This window comes from Stenella coeruleoalba (genome assembly GCF_951394435.1).
Source record: "Stenella coeruleoalba genome assembly, chromosome: 12".
Classification (NCBI taxonomy): domain Eukaryota; kingdom Metazoa; phylum Chordata; class Mammalia; order Artiodactyla; family Delphinidae; genus Stenella; species Stenella coeruleoalba.
In genome coordinates this window covers 72,575,577-72,591,651 of record NC_137158.1, presented here as the reverse complement: position 1 = coordinate 72,591,651, position 16,075 = coordinate 72,575,577, and the positions used below count along the sequence as shown (strand labels likewise).

Sequence of the window (16,075 nt, the reverse complement as noted above, 5' to 3'; positions counted from 1 at the left end):
AAATCTACTTTCAGACTGAAAGACTCATAATGAAATAGAATGATCTTTAGAGAAGTTTAATCGTGTAATTTCAAGATCTACCAAACAATGCTAACATCTGGACCATATTTTATTCATATCATGAAAAATTTGTTTAATACTTTAACAAAGATACATATTTTAGGACTATTTTTATATAAACTTAGAATAATAAAAAGCTTTATATATTTCTGAAATTTTATAAAATATAAATAATGAACAAATAAAAAATTGATAAGCAATCTTATTTTCTAAATGATTTACAGAAATTGCTAACTAACTACAGGAAAGTTATTGATTTTGGAAATGTTGGCCATTAAGATTTTACTAACAAAAATTATTCATAAGGTATGAACAGGCAAAACAAATCACTCTATGTTTATTAAATGCATAGGGATGCTGCAGTTGCATTATACTATGCTATATTTTTACTGTTAAATTCACAAGACTAAAGTTATGTCTTTTTAGGCTGCTATTCTTATGCACGAACAATGAAGTCATTGTCAGTATCGTTTACCTGAGTTAGCTGTTGGTCAGGAAACAAACAATGAAGCCAGGCTTTGGGTAGATGGGTTCGGGCACCCTACTGTCCACTCTATTTACTTTCACTTGAGTCTGCTCTTTGAGGAAGGTAGACTTCCAGGCACTGCATATTATATTTGCGTGATGGGTACCATGATGGCCCCCATGACCTAGTGCCTGGACAGAATTTAACATGAGCCACCTTTTTTCCAGGTTACCATGTAGATAGAACAGGGTCAGAGCCAGATTATCTAGTTTCAAATCACACAACAGATTTGTTTTTGAATCCTTACAGCCTTCAGTAAATCTTCTTAAGAGGTAATACAGGATATTGTTGAAGAGGACAAACAGTGGAGTTGGACAAGCTCAGTATAAATCACGGCTCTGACATTTGCTAGCTGTGTAACCAATAGATACTCTACATACTCTTTAACTCTTAGTGTCCTCATCTGTGAAACAGGGAAATAACAGTAAGTAGCTAACTGAGGTTACTGAGTGGATTAAATAAGAAAAAAATATTTATAAATGGTTGCTACAGTGTGCTAGGAAAATTGTAATTGTTAAGTATATTTTTTAAAAATTGTTACTGTCTCAGCTATTTCAGCTGTCCTGTCAGGCAGCAAAAAACAGTTGATTTTCCACGGTTGGGTCAGACTGTTAAAGTGAGAATGACATCCTGTACACCCCCTGGCCCCATCCTCTCTGATATGACACAAGCAGCAGTTACTTTCAAAGTGTAAGTGAAACTTAGGGACAAAACTTCAGAGCCAATACATTCTGTCAGCCTTCCACATAAGGTCGTTCTTTCACCAGTGATGATCTTGGAGGTTCGAGGCTTAATTCTTATGCCTTCCCTTATTAGGCCACAGCATAACTGCCTAAGCTAAAGCAATAAATGTCTGTAGATTGAAGAAGAACAAGGTGATAATTTTATGAGGTTCAGGATCCTTTAGAGCAAGTATGGGATTGGATGATAGGGAACGTAGTGAGGTCAGAACGCTCAAGGAGTCCTAGCACATTTGATACTATTAAGCTTTAAGTATTGACAGAAAAAGAGAGAGGTCTTTAGGAGATTTTATGAATTTTTTCCCAATGTTTCATTGACATTTTATGTGTTTTTCAGTAGCATATTTTATGCTAAGTCTTACTACGAAACTAGACACTAATGTAGGGAGATAAACTGTTTTTTTTTTTTAAACTGAAAAAACTTTACTATCTAAAATGGCATAGTCTCCATCTGAATGAAGAAAAAATTGAGAAGTAAGCTTGCCTTCTATATACCTTGGGATATATGTTGGAATTAAAAAACTACCAGTTATAAAGTAAGTCAGTCACAGGGATGTAATGTATAGCACAGGGAATACAGTCACAAATACTATAACTTTGTATGGTAGGTAATGTATAAAAATACTGAATCACTATGTTGTACACCTGAACCTATTATAATATTGTTAAGTCAATTATACTTCAAAAAAAATACTGAAAGATTCCAACTGAAAACAATTAAAATTATATATAAAATAGGAGATATAAAAGTGGTTTCTGGAGATGAAAAATAATTATTTATAACTGTATAGCTAACATAAGTTTGAAAAGTTGAATAAAGTTAATGTTTCCCCAAAAATATAACTACAGAAAGTGGCATGACAAAAACACTTGCTGGTAACATTCTTGCTTTCTTTTTTATGTTACCAAAGAACTATCCTTCCAATAATGTTCTCAGTCCTAAGAAATTTATTAAAGTCTTTCAAATAATCACACTCAGATATTCCATGTTTCATATTCTATTCATAACCCAGAAAAAAAAGGAAAGTGAGTCAAAACATTTAACAAAGCAAACATAACCCCAGGATCGAAAATCAAATAGATAAATTATTTGAAAAATTTAATTATGTACAAAGTAACTTTCATGCAAGGTAAAATTCCTAGGTAATTAAATTCTACAAGTTCTTTGATAAATTATACATAGAAAAGTCCCTTCTAACTTTTTACATTACATGACAGTAAAAGAACCTCTAAAGTACTATTAAGATAGTATATACTAAAAAGGAAATTGGTTGAAAAAGAAGTATGCAGTAGTGCTCGTAGATAATGAAAGTGATTTAAATGTTACCAAATGATTCACTAAAGTACCACAAATACAGACAGATAAATAATTGATACTCCATAAATGAAGAGCCCTTTGCCCAAGAATAAACCGCGTTATTCAGAAAATGACCAGAGGTGCTAAAAGTCTGCCAATGTTAATATGACTAAACAGGGTTCAATTTACAACATGCAAACAATATGGATGCTACTTCTAAGAATTTTAGAAATTTACCACATATTAAACTTTATCAGTTGAAAAAATGTAAATCTATTCCAGCTGCCTAGAAATTCATCTAATTTAAGACAATTCAATGAATTGTGGGAGTTTTGGGGGAAATAAGTAATATGTTAACAGTGTAATAAATTTTTGGATTTACATCAAAGATTAAACGTATTCTCTTTTAGTAAAATGGTGTTTCTCAGGCTTGTAAAAATCTTCAGACAGGGCTTCCCTGGTGGCGCAGTGGTTGGGAGTCCGCCTGCCGATGCAGGGGACACGGGTTCGTGCCCCGGTCCAGGAGGATCCCACATGCCGCGGAGCGGCTACGCCCGTGGGCCATGGCCGCTGAGCCTGTGCGTCCGGAGCTTGTGCTCCACAACGAGAGAGGCCACAACAGTGAGAGGCCCGCGTACCACACACACACACACACACAAAAATCCTCAGACAAAATTCAAATTTTTATGACTAAAAAACCCTAGTTTGATTATGTCCCTAAAGTTTAATTATATATTTTATCCCCCGGTTTGAAACTCTGAAAATCTTGGACTGAGTAATTAATTTCAAAGTAGCACTCATTTTTACTTGGGGGGAAGGAGTGGTAGAAAATTCCCATTTAACCCAAGGGTAGTACAGATTACGGACTACAAGTCAATATTTTAAAGAACCACTTCCTTGAAATCTGGAGCCTGGATAATGTGAGGATAGAAGACAGGTAGGAAAAAATACAAGTAAAACTATGAAGAAAAAAATTTCAAAACTTTGGAGTATAAAACTGTACTACATATGGCATAAATTGAACCCTGCTTTATTTTAAAATAAAGCAAAAATAAAAATTAATAGAACAATTCTCACTGTTAAGTCAGAGGAAGAACTGCAACCCCAGTTTAACTGATTTTTAATAATTATTGCCCCAATGAGTTTAGAAGAAACACAGCCCAGGAGATGATTGTTTAGCATAGGAATAACAAATTAATATATACAAAATGCAATGCATTAGATAATTTTCTGGTATTGAGTTAGCATTGCAAATAGCAAGGATTAGAAACAAAATAGAAATGTCTATTTCCTACCTATATCACTGGCTACCATCTTGGAAAACTTTCTGCTTTTGATCTTCACTGAAAATAATATTTTGATACAAAATGTCAAAATCTATTCAAAGTAAACTACATGAATTAAATGTAATTAAAAGAAAATACTGTAAAATAAAGATACTATACCCTTTTCTATAAAATTATTCACTTTTTGTTGATCATCTGAATTGTGTGGTGATGAAGAACCTACACAAATGAAGACAATGGAAGGAACAGGCACATAGTCAGTCACAAACGCTGAGTTGTCACAGGGAAAAGTACAAAGTAATCTGGTAACCCTTAAAACAAGTTCCCATACTACTGGCCAGAAGAAAATATCATGTATATAGTTAATAATAATTCTTATAATATTACAGTAAGAACAGCAATCAGTAGTGCATTATCTTTCGTTGACCAATCTCTAGTATGTATAAATATTAACCCTAATGTATAATAATTTTTCCATAAGTTACAACCATTTGGCAAAATCTTGGTATATATTATAAGTTAGAGAACAGATAAAGAAAAATATAAGAAGTTATCTGTTTCTGAAAGAAAACATAAAAATTCTTGATATTAGTTAACCGAATAAGGTTTATCTAGTAGCACTTAGAGTCCTGTTTAAGTACTATACTGGTAAAGTTTATTTTAGAGTTAGCTTTCTAGATACAAACTTTAAAATCATATATAAATTCTACTAGTACCATAGAGGTCTTTAAAATACTGAGGATGATACTTATAATTTTAGATATGTTCAAATATTTACTTAAATTTAATGAGGTAAGAAATATTTTATTTCAACTGTGACTTTCAATACGTTTATCTAATATTTTTATAATTAAGATTTTAGTCCTTTTTCCTTAAAAAGATGTTCCTAATTTCCATTGTATTTCTTTCATTTCTAACACAAACTTTTTATTATAAAGGGAATCCTAAGTAGTATTCTAGTTGACTTTATTATTAGAGTCAAACTACCTATCTTTGTAACACATTTCAAATGATATCTCACCCATTAAAATTTTCACCATCTCTCCAGCTATAAATCACCCCCCCTTCTTTGAATTCCTGTAAAAGTTCACCTGTTACTTCTCTTATGTTAATCACTTAACGCCTTATATTTTAAGTTTACATACACCTGACCTTTCCCACTGAACTGAACTGAGAAGCTGGGACTCTATGTGATTGATATTTGCATCTCTTTTGGACTCAGTGGAGTGCTCTTCATGTAGGAATCTCTAAGTAAACATTTGCTGAACGAATATAGCTTTTCTGCTAGAAGTGACTATCTAGAACATAACTGGAAGTAAATAAAATGGTTTTTCTATGCTGATTCCTTTTTTTATCACAGTGAAACTACTGAGCCTTCACAAATAAGGTCAAAATTTGACCTTCCCCCACAAAATCGTACTTTCTTTCTGTGGCCAGGTGGAAAACATCCTTGAAGTCTCTTCTCAGACCAAGTAAAGCCTGTCAACATTGGCAGGATCCGATTACTTCTAAAACAGTCTTATAAAAATTGCTCTTTTAAAACTATGTTATTTTTGCTAAATAGCATTTATAGATCCTCATAAATCCTATATCAAAAAATATGACATAAGTAACACTGAGCTCAGCAACATTTTCAGGAATAGAAATAGGGTACACTCCTTTTTCCCATAATATAATTCAGATTTAAAGAAGATAATGGTTATGAGAAGATATTACATATACTTTAAAATATTATTCATCTCTGATACTACATAACCACATGGATGCACAAATATTTATTAACACTTGTTTTATTTGATATATTTCATATCAGACTAATAGCAAGATAGCATATCTGAACACGAATATAAATTATAAAAATGCCCAGTATTTCTAACATAAAAATAGGCAACATAAGCCGTAAATGTGAATAAAAGAAGCAGATATATTTTTCCCTGAACTGAAAATGCCTACTACCAGTTGTCATAACTTCTGTGACAGCTCATGAAGAAGTTCCAAAAATGTTTTTAGCATTTCCTACTTGAATATATTTTAAAATTTAGATTAAATAAACACAGAAAATACACACAGCTTTTGTTTTTTTCTAGGGTACACAGAAACTCCTGAGGGCACCATCTCATGGTATGTGGCCTTGGGTTTTCTTCAATTTGAAATGTATATACCCATATCCATACATACAGACATACATACATACACACACACATAAACTTTGGAAGCAGCACTAAAATATATCCCAACATTAGAGAAGTGCTCAGTGAAGCAATCTGAGTTCTTGGAAATAAAGATCAAATGAAGATGGCAGAAATAATTTTCTATGTTAATTCAGGATGGCAGAATTAATTTTCTATTTCAGAGAGATTGTTGGTTTATTTAAAGATAAATGGAAAGGGAAAACTCTATTCATAACTTGGATTTTCTCAGGATGATTTTTGAATAGAGTTTTGATATCAGTTGCCTCAACTGTTCAGATCACAAATCTTGATTACGGGCTTTAAAAGCTTTTCAGAAAAGTTTCTCTTCAATTATACGTATTATTTCAAATGAACATATTGGTTTTGATAAAGGGCATATGGTTACTTTTCATTTTTATAATAGAGGTCCTCTTCTTAGTATGTATTAGGAATTCAGTTGAACTCCCAACCCACTTTTTATACATTTCTTCTCTCATAAACACAAACATTGTTTTCTAGCAACTATTTCCAGAGCTTTATTTTAGTTTCTATGGTAGTTCTGAGTACTTATGCATGACTGACATCCATCTCCCGGTACATGAAACATGTTTTAGGTACAACTGTTGTCTACCAAAGTGTGGTCTGTTTTTTGTAAAAGCAGTCTTTTCTGATATGCATGAATGAATATAACTCTTCAGATAACTCTTCGCTCTTTCAGAGAATAATCAAAGACTAAATAAACTAAGAGGTTATATCTGAAGATGAGAATTTGTGATTTATCAATGATTTCTGAGGTCACAATTTTTACTTTGTATTTAAAATTCACCTAAAAGGATGCCTGGTGTCACACATATTTCTGCACGTTAAAACTATATTTTCTTTTCATGTGAACCAAAGAGCACAGTATATTTGAAAATGTTGAATGATGTCTGAGTTTCTCTGGTACAAGAGAGAACCTGGAGGGTTTTTACCAGTATGCATTTTTCATATTTATCTATTGAATAATTATACTGAAGTGTACTTACATATTTATCTACAATTACCTCTCGTTGGGTTATCCCAAATTGCTAGAAATATACACCTATTGAAAGTCTGACTTAGGGTGAAAAGGAGTATTAATTTATTGGGGCTGAATCTTGTTAAAACACATTTGATAGTCATTTAATATATTGAAAGACAATATATCACATGTCCAAGTTATCAAATGTGGCCTATAGTCTTAACATATTGACAAGTGCATTCATATGGCCTTTAGGGAAGGTGAGAACATCAGAACAGTACTGTATATGGTTGGAGGAAGAACACTAATAATTAAGAGATATTATAATTCTAAATCATATTCAGAAATAACTCTAGTCCTGTGAGATGGGAAGTACGTATTGCTCCATATTACTTGTTCAATGTTATTCTACCAACGTTCAGGCTTAATATTAGGTGCTAATGATATGAGTGATTCCTGTATTCCATATGTTTTATTGGTGTAATGAGTGTACTTAAATATGAAATTTGAATATTAAGAAAACCAGAAGGTGCATATATTTTAAGAAAAGAAATGATTAACTTGAGCAATATCAGGAAAATGCAATTTTAAAAAGAAAACCTCACAAAAGTTCTATTGGTCCTAGATCTAACAGAATGGTAAACTGAAATATGAGGGAGTAAAGTAAAATGCACCTCTCAATTTTCCCCATTCTTAAAATTATTTCTGATGTAGAACTACCTACGCAAGGATCAAAATCTAAGAACAGTGTTACTTTCTGTTAAGAACAATCTTTCCAGTAGAAAGCTGATGAAAATTCCCAGCCAGAATGATTTAATAAATCTGTCAGTTAAAATTATGAAGTTAACCTTATTAAATTTTAGCAAAATTTCAATCCACTAAAAAAAATAGTGAATTCAGGATCCTCTTAATTGTACGGGGACTCAAAAAGTAATGTTACTCTGAAATATTAATACATACATAGGTTACATAAGACTAATATACGGATAAGAAAGGACAAATGCTTTAATACAGCTATAAAATTATATCTCATATTACGTTGATCAAAATCAAATGTAACTAGTCTACAATTATTCTAACTGTCCACAGTCACCATTAGATAAGTGTTAAAAATCTTTCATAACATTTAGGTGAACATTATTCATGGATTAGAGCACTATTCTACCAGATGACTCCAGGCATGCTGACAGCAAAGACAAAAACTGTAGATGACGAAACCTTCGATCCAATGGTAAGAAGTAAAATACATTTTCCCAAAAAAGTGTAAATATTAGAAGCTAAGTAAACAGTTACACGACTCTTAACAGGTAGTAGCTGTAGATTTTTATCTAATGCATTTCTTTTCACTTAATGAGAATGCAAAGAATAGTTATGATTTTAAGAATAAATATGTGACACAGAAGTTCCCTGTAGGTGTGTTTTAAACGCTTATCTGTACAAATTTGACAAGCTGTATTTTTTGTAGAATTATAATTATTAATAAAATAAAAAGCAAATTACCAGAAGTTGGAGATTTGCAGCGATCTTCTGGAGCTACAGTCCCTTCACTAATATCGCACAGACCTGCTAAAAAACAAAACCAAAACCAAATCACACCACAAGTTTATGTAAGTGCAGTTCTACCTCCTATTTACAGTATGTATTTAATGACAGCCCATTAAAAAAAAAAAACCCAGCAGGTTAGCAGACTACGCTGGCATTGATACTATGCTCATTAGTTTTGAGATCAGAATATAGGAGTATTCTGATATTAAAACACCTCAAACTAACACAGCAGTCATCAGTTAAACAAATAAGAAACAATTTCCAAAAGAGATAATTTGCTATTTTTCAGGGACGTTAGATATAACACAGGATTTTGTTTAAAGTCGGCAATTTGAGGGCATATGACGTACATACTTCTTATTGGATTTCACTTGAAGGAGAATAAATATTTGGTAATAAATTTGGTGACTTTTACATCATAAGGACTCTCAACTCAAACCCCAAAGTGGTTTCCCCTAAGTATATCTCAAGTACCTCCCTTAAATATCACTGAATAATAATTAAAATATTGTGTGCTTCCAAGTTTGCAATATTTAAAATACAAGCATACCTTGTTTTTACTGCACTTTTCACTTTGCTTGTATTGCATTTTTTTACAAATTGAAGGCCGTGGCAACCCTGCACTGAGAAAGCCTACAGCACCATTGTTTTCAACAGCATTTACTCACTTCGCGTCTCTATGTCACATCTCAGTAATTCTCATAATAATAATAAAAAAGTCTGAAATATTACATTTGTTACGGTGATCTGTGATCGGTGATCTCTGATGTTACTATTTTAATTGTTTTGGGGCACCATGAACCACGCTCATGTAAGATAGCAAACTCAGTTGATAAGTGTGTGTGTTCTGACTGCTCCACTGACCCACCCTTCCCCCATTCCTCTCCCTCTCCTAAGGCCTCCCTATTCCCTAAGACATAATATTGAAAGTAGATCAGTTGATAACCCTACAGTGACCTCTAAGTGTTCAAGTAAAAGGAAGAGTCAGTCAGTCGCTCCCCTTTCTCTTTAAATCCAAAATGAGAAATAATTAAGCTTGGTGAGGAAGGCATGTCAAAAGCCCAGACAGGCTCAAAGCTAGGCCTCTTGAGCCAAATAGTTAGCCAAGTTGTGACTGCAAAGGAAAAGTTCTTGAAGGAAGTTAGACGTGCTACGCCAGTGAACACATGCATGATAAAGTGAAACAGCCTTAATGCTGATATGGAGAAAGTTTCAGTGGTTTGGATAGAAGATCAAATCAGCCACCACATTCCCTTAATCCAAAACCTAATCCAGAGGAAGGCCCTAACTCTCTTCATTTCTATGAAGACTGAGAGAGGTGGGGAAGCTGCAGAAAAGTTTGAAGCTGGCAGAGGTTGGTTCATGACGTTTAAGGAAAGAAGCCCTCTCCATAACATAAAAGGGCAGAGTGAAGCAGCAAGGGCTGATGTAGAAGCTGCAGCAAGTTATCCAGAAGATCCAGTAAGATAATTAATGAGGGTGGCTATACCAGACAATAGATTTTCAATGTAACTGAAACAGCCTTCTGTTGGAAGATGCCATCTAGGACGTGCATAGCTAGAGAGGAGAAGTTAATGCCTGGCTTCAAAGCTGCAAAGGACAGGATGACTCTCTTGTTAGGGGTTATGCAGCTGGTGACTTGAAATTGAAGCCAATGCTCATTTACCATTCTGAAGAACCCTAGGAACCTTAAGAATTATGTTAAATCTACTCTGCCTATGCTCTATACATGGAACAACAAAGCCTGAATGACAATACTTCTGTTTATAACATGGCTTATGAAATCTTTTAAGCCCACTGTTGAGAGCTACTGTTCAGAAAAAAAGATTCCTTTCAAAATATTACTGCTTATTGACAATGTACCTGGTTACCCAAAAGCTCTGATGGAAATGTACTATGAGATTAATGTTGCTTTCATGGCTGCCAACACAATATCCGTTCTGCAGCTCATGGATCAAGGAGTAATTTCAACTTTCACATTTTATTATATTTCTTAAATAATATTATATATTTTAAAAATATATACTACATATATATATACATTTTACATATATTTCTGTCATGTTGTAAGGCTATAGCTGCCATAGACAGCGATTCCTCTGATGGATCTGAGCAAAGTCAATTGAGAACCATATGGAAAGGATTCACCATTCTAGATACCATTAAGAACATTTGTGATTTCATGGGAAGAGGTTGAAATACCAACATTAACAGGAATTTGGAAGAAGCTGATTCCAACCCTCATGTTTGACTTTGAGAAGTTCAAGACTTTAGTGGAGGTAACTGCAGATGTGGTGGAAACAGCACGAGAACTAGAATTAGAAAGGGAGTCCGAAGATGGGACCGAATTGCTACAATCTCAGGATAAAACTTTAACAGACGAGGAGCTGCTTCTTATGGATGAACAAAGAAACTGGTTTCTTGAGATGAAATCTACCCCTGGTGAAGATGCTGGGAAGATTGCTGAAATGAGAACAAAGGATTTAGAATATTACCTAAAGTTAGTTGATAAAATAGCGGCAGGGTTTGAGAGGGTTCGATTGTGAGTAAAATCGTGACAGGAAGAGCCAATCGATGCAGCACACGTCACTGTTGTCTTATTTTAAGAAGTTACCATACCCACCCCAGCCTTCGGCAGCCACTGCCCTGACCAATCAGCAGCCTTTGACACTGAGGCAAGACCCTCCACCAGCAGAAAGGTTATGACCTGCTAAAAGCTCAGATAATGGTTTGTTAGATTTTTTAGCAATGAAGTATTTTAAAATCAAGGTCTGTACATTGTGTTTTTTTAGACATAATGCTACTGCACACTTAACAGACTACAGTATACTGTAAACATAACTTTTATATGCACTGGAAAACCAAAAAATACATGTGACTCGCTCTATTGCCACATTTGCTTTAATGTGGTGGTCTGGAACTGAACCTGCAATATCTCAGATGTATGCCTGTACTGCACACTACTTTTCTTCTGGGGCTATAACTCTTAAAAACTATACTATCACATTTTTAAAAGAGCTCTAAAGAAATACTTTCTTTTCTCAGATATATATGAATCATATAAAACTAATCTATCTTGTAGGATGGCCTCAATTCTTAGGAGAAATCCTAGCAAGGTATTTTACGCTATAGACAAAAACTATAAGACATGGCAAAATGCCAAGTAAACAATATGGAAATTAATTTGCTTGGAGATAGAAATGAAAAGAATTCTTCCAAAGTATTTAAAAATTACAAATAAACACACACCAGGAGCTTGGGATAGCTGGGCAACAGACAAGAGGCTGCATGACTAGGCCTCAGAAGTTGTCGGGTCTGATATCGACATATGTGCACATATGACCAGTATCTGCTTTTCTATTCCTCTGGTAAAATTCATGACGTCACAACCTCTACAGTCCCTAAGAAAGCTCTTACAGTAACATTTAGAGAACACTGAGTACTGAATTGGGTTTATGAGGAGTGTTTTCTATTTTGAACTATATATTATTTGTCTTCATTGGATAGGAAGCTTTTGAATGACAACAAGTAGTTTTTTTCTTTTTTTTTCAACTTTCATCACACTAAAGATTTTGGAAAAAAAATAATAAAACTAGTCTTTACAGTTCTAAGATGACATATGTAATTACAGGTATGCATTTATTAATCTCTGACAAAATATCTGTATATATAAATAAACTTTTTCTTGATAAAACACTAAGATAGCAGGTGTTTAAACAGTAGTGATATATAGAAACAATCTAAGTGTCCACTGGTGGATGCACGGACGAAAAAATGAGTTATACATATACAATGGAATATTATTCAGTCATAAAAATGAATGAAATTTTGTCATTTGTGACAATGTGGATGGACCTTGAGGGCATTATGCTCAATGAAGTAAGTCAGGCAGAGAAAGACAAATACCATATAATTTCACTTATATGTGGAATCTAAAAAGATGGATGGTTGCCAGAGGTGGCAGGGGATGGGAGGAGAAATGGGTGAAGGGGGTCAAAAGGTAGAAACATCCAGTTATAAAATAAATAAGCTATGCAGATGTAATGAATACCATGATGACCACAGTTAATAACACTGTATTGCATATTTCAAAGTTGCTAAGAGAGTAGATCTTAAAAGTTCTTATCACAAGAAAAAAATTTTTTTAAACTACGTAAGGTGACGGTTGTTAACTAGACTTACCGTGGCAATCATTCTGCACTGTATACAAATATCAAATCATCATATTGTATACCTGAGACTAATATAACATTACATGTCAATCATACCTCAATTAAGTAAATAAATAAATAGTAGTGATTATATAGTCCAGTATTACAATGAGCCTGGTACTAAGTAAATTTTGAAATTTAAAGCCTTTGGTATTTTGTCAACTGCTATTAAACTCTATAAAAATGTAGTATGAGATATAATTCCCATTCTTAAAATAGCCTAGGAAGAAACATTTAAGAAGCTAAATTAAAGAGTGTGATAGTGATAATTTAATTTAGATATTAAATTACTGAGTGAGCTAAAAACCCCTTCCGTGCCTTCTGTCTGACTTAGGGTAAAAGCCGAAGTCCAGCTCCACGTGACTGGTTGATGTATATGATCCTATGGTATATGACTGTGGTATATATTATGTGGCTATGGTGTATCCTCTCTGACTTTATTTCCTCTCCTTCCACGTACTTCCCCATCTCCCTTACTCTCCCTACTTCAGCCACACTTACCGTTCACTGTAACCTTGAACTCACCAGTTACACTGCTTCTGAGCCACTGTACTTGCTCTTCTCTGCTTGAAATGTTCTCTCTACAGACATCGTCACGGAAAACAGCTGTCTCCTTTAAATCTTTGCTCAAGATATTTTATTTAGAATGTAACACCCTTGTCACTGATATTTCAAATGCCCTTCATTTAATTATTTTTCCCTTTGGCACTATTATGCAACTTACTGTACATTAGCTATCTTTTAAAACTTCTGTCTTTTCCAGTATAATGTGAGTTCTATGAGGACAGAGATTTTTGTCTGTTTTATTACCTGTAACAGTGCATAGCACATAGTAGGTGCTCAATAAATATTTGTTGAATAACTGAATGAATATATATGAAAGGATTTCATAGCATATAATCTAATCCATTTTCTCTGTTGCTGCCAGAATCCCTTCAAGCAATATTCCTAGCAATATAGTTATCTAGGTTTTGCCCAAATGTATCCCAACCCAATTAGCTAGCTGGTAATAAACGACAATTACAAAGTTCTTGACACATTTAACTCTCACTGAAGCGAATGAGGTAGACAGCATTATCCTCATTTTACAGAAGAAGAAACTGAGGCACTGAGTGTTTCAGGTATCTTATTCAGTGACAAACACTTAATTACGTCTAGAGACAGTCAATTTCATTGTCATTGTAATAGATATTTTACTGGCCAGAAGTTCTTGAGTGCATTTGGGCCCCAAATTGTTTTCTCTATAGCCTGCTTTAAAAAGAGGAAGAAATACAATATAAATGGATAACTTAAAATCTTCTGTATCTCTCACACTAGTACATTCAGCAGTTATGTCATATTATTGGCATACCTTAAGTTGTGGTAACAGAACAACCACTTGAACGCCAACAATATTCCAGTCACAAGATGAGGCACATTACATATGCCCTTTCACTTAATAACTACACTAACTTTATGAGGTGATCACCCCCATTTTGAGGACTCTGAGCCTCAGAGTAGCACCTTCTCTAATATAACACACATAAAAAGAGGGCTGAGATTTAACACAAATCTGCCTAAACTAACAACGAAACCTCCAAGCATGTTCACATGAACTGCCTGAGCCAGTTTTTTGTTCTGTATACATGTAAGTATCTTTATAATCTAAACACAGGACTTAACATTTATTGCTGATAAACTTCATTTCCCTGGTTTAAGCTTATGATTTCTACCTATAATTACCTTTGGGGTTTTTATTCTGCCATCAAATGTATTAGTTATCCTTTAAACAGCAAAAATAAGCACACCTTCTCTTTCAGTTGTTTAGACAGGAAGTTTAATTAACTACTTAAAATGTTCAACAAAGCATAATCATATGTTATCCAGTATTACGTATCCACTAACTGAGGCACACTACATCAAATTAGTATCAGGCCACAAACCGACCCACTAGGTACCATGCTTTAATCCAGGAGTTGGCAAATGTTTTCTGTGAAGGTCCAGATTGGCTTTTGGGGCCAATTTGTCGCAACTACTCAGCTCTAACGTTGAAGCACAAAAGCAGCCATAGATAACACCTAAGCGAATTAGCACGGTGCTGCTCTAATAAAACTGTACTTCAAAAACAGGCAGTGGGCCATGGGCCAGATTTGGCCCGCAGACTGTAGTTTGCTGACTCCTGATTTAATCTTGCAACCATCAAATTGAAGTAGGTATTTAGGTCACTTCCACCTGTCTGGTTCACAAAAGTATCATGGAATTCTTTATCAAATACCCAATTAACTTCAGGAAATATTATGTCAACAGGCTGCCATGAACTATCAATGTAGCTACCAGATTAAAAAAGTAATGCTGATTTTGGAACAACTTACTTTTAGTGAATTCCTGCTGACTTCTATTATTATCTCTATTTTCAATACGCATGTAAGGCATCAACTACTTAGCAAATCATTCTAGAACTCTGACTGACTTGTAAATCAAATTTACTGATTTGTAAAATATTTGACCTTCATCAATTGGGGGTACCATTTACAAATTTTCTTTACAAATTCTCTTGATATCTTTTCATTATTGCTTGGTTTGCCTTATTTGCAAAATGTGGCTTAAACTTTAATTTCTCTTTATTATTTTTAATAATTTCCAGAGGGACAAATCATTCTTAATGGAGAGTTGAGAAACAAAGTGATTTAGTTCTATACTCTATTTTTCAACTATCATTGCAAATCATCCTTAAAGTGGTATCCTAATCCTTCCTTAACTATATTTTCACTGTAACCAAACATTTTGCTGTATTTCTCATTTTGGGGAATTCAGCCTTAATTCAACACAGTACTTACTGGTCTATGCAACATTTTTATCCATCCTTGACTGTATCCCTTATTTCTTATATAGTCTCTTTCATTTCTTATAAGAAACACAAAGACAGAAATTTCAACTAGTACTACTGGGCTATTTCTCTTTTACTGTCTTATCGAAAATATTGACGACTTGACAGTAACTGCAATTGTAGAGCCCAGAACTTCATTTTTAGAGCCTCCTCTCTATAACTTTTGAAAATATCTTTCCTAAAGTCTAGATACAGCTTTGTGCATCTAATTTCCTTCTTTATTAAATTCTATATTTATCTATTTCCAAGCCTAAGTAAGCACTTTTTCTCATGTGTCTATTACTTTCACATCATTAGATATTATATTCAGAATAGAAATTTCCTTTTTGTGTCCTTCACTGAGTGAAAAAGTGGCCAACAAACCAAGACGTAT

The 16,075-nt window shown here is 33.9% G+C and overlaps 1 protein-coding gene across 6 annotated transcripts in view; it reads right to left on the bottom strand.

The window, feature by feature from the left end:
* The window catches only part of STXBP5 (syntaxin binding protein 5), a 165,692-nt gene that overhangs the window by 46,237 nt on the left and 103,380 nt on the right, over positions 1 to 16,075 (bottom strand). For 3 of the 6 annotated variants that reach the window (XR_013830897.1, XM_079939884.1, XM_079939886.1), the window contains 2 exons: positions 8,581 to 8,646; positions 4,069 to 4,128 (listed from right to left, as the gene is read on the bottom strand). Coding sequence is in view for 5 of the 6 variants with exons in the window: in XM_079939884.1 (XP_079796010.1) it covers positions 4,069 to 4,128; positions 8,581 to 8,646 (126 nt within the window). In the remaining variant the exon portion in view is untranslated. Of the gene's footprint in view, positions 1 to 3,918; positions 3,967 to 4,068; positions 4,129 to 8,580; positions 8,647 to 16,075 lie in introns of all 6 variants that reach the window. The other 3 variants (XM_079939885.1, XM_079939887.1, XM_079939888.1) reach the window with 2 other exon arrangements.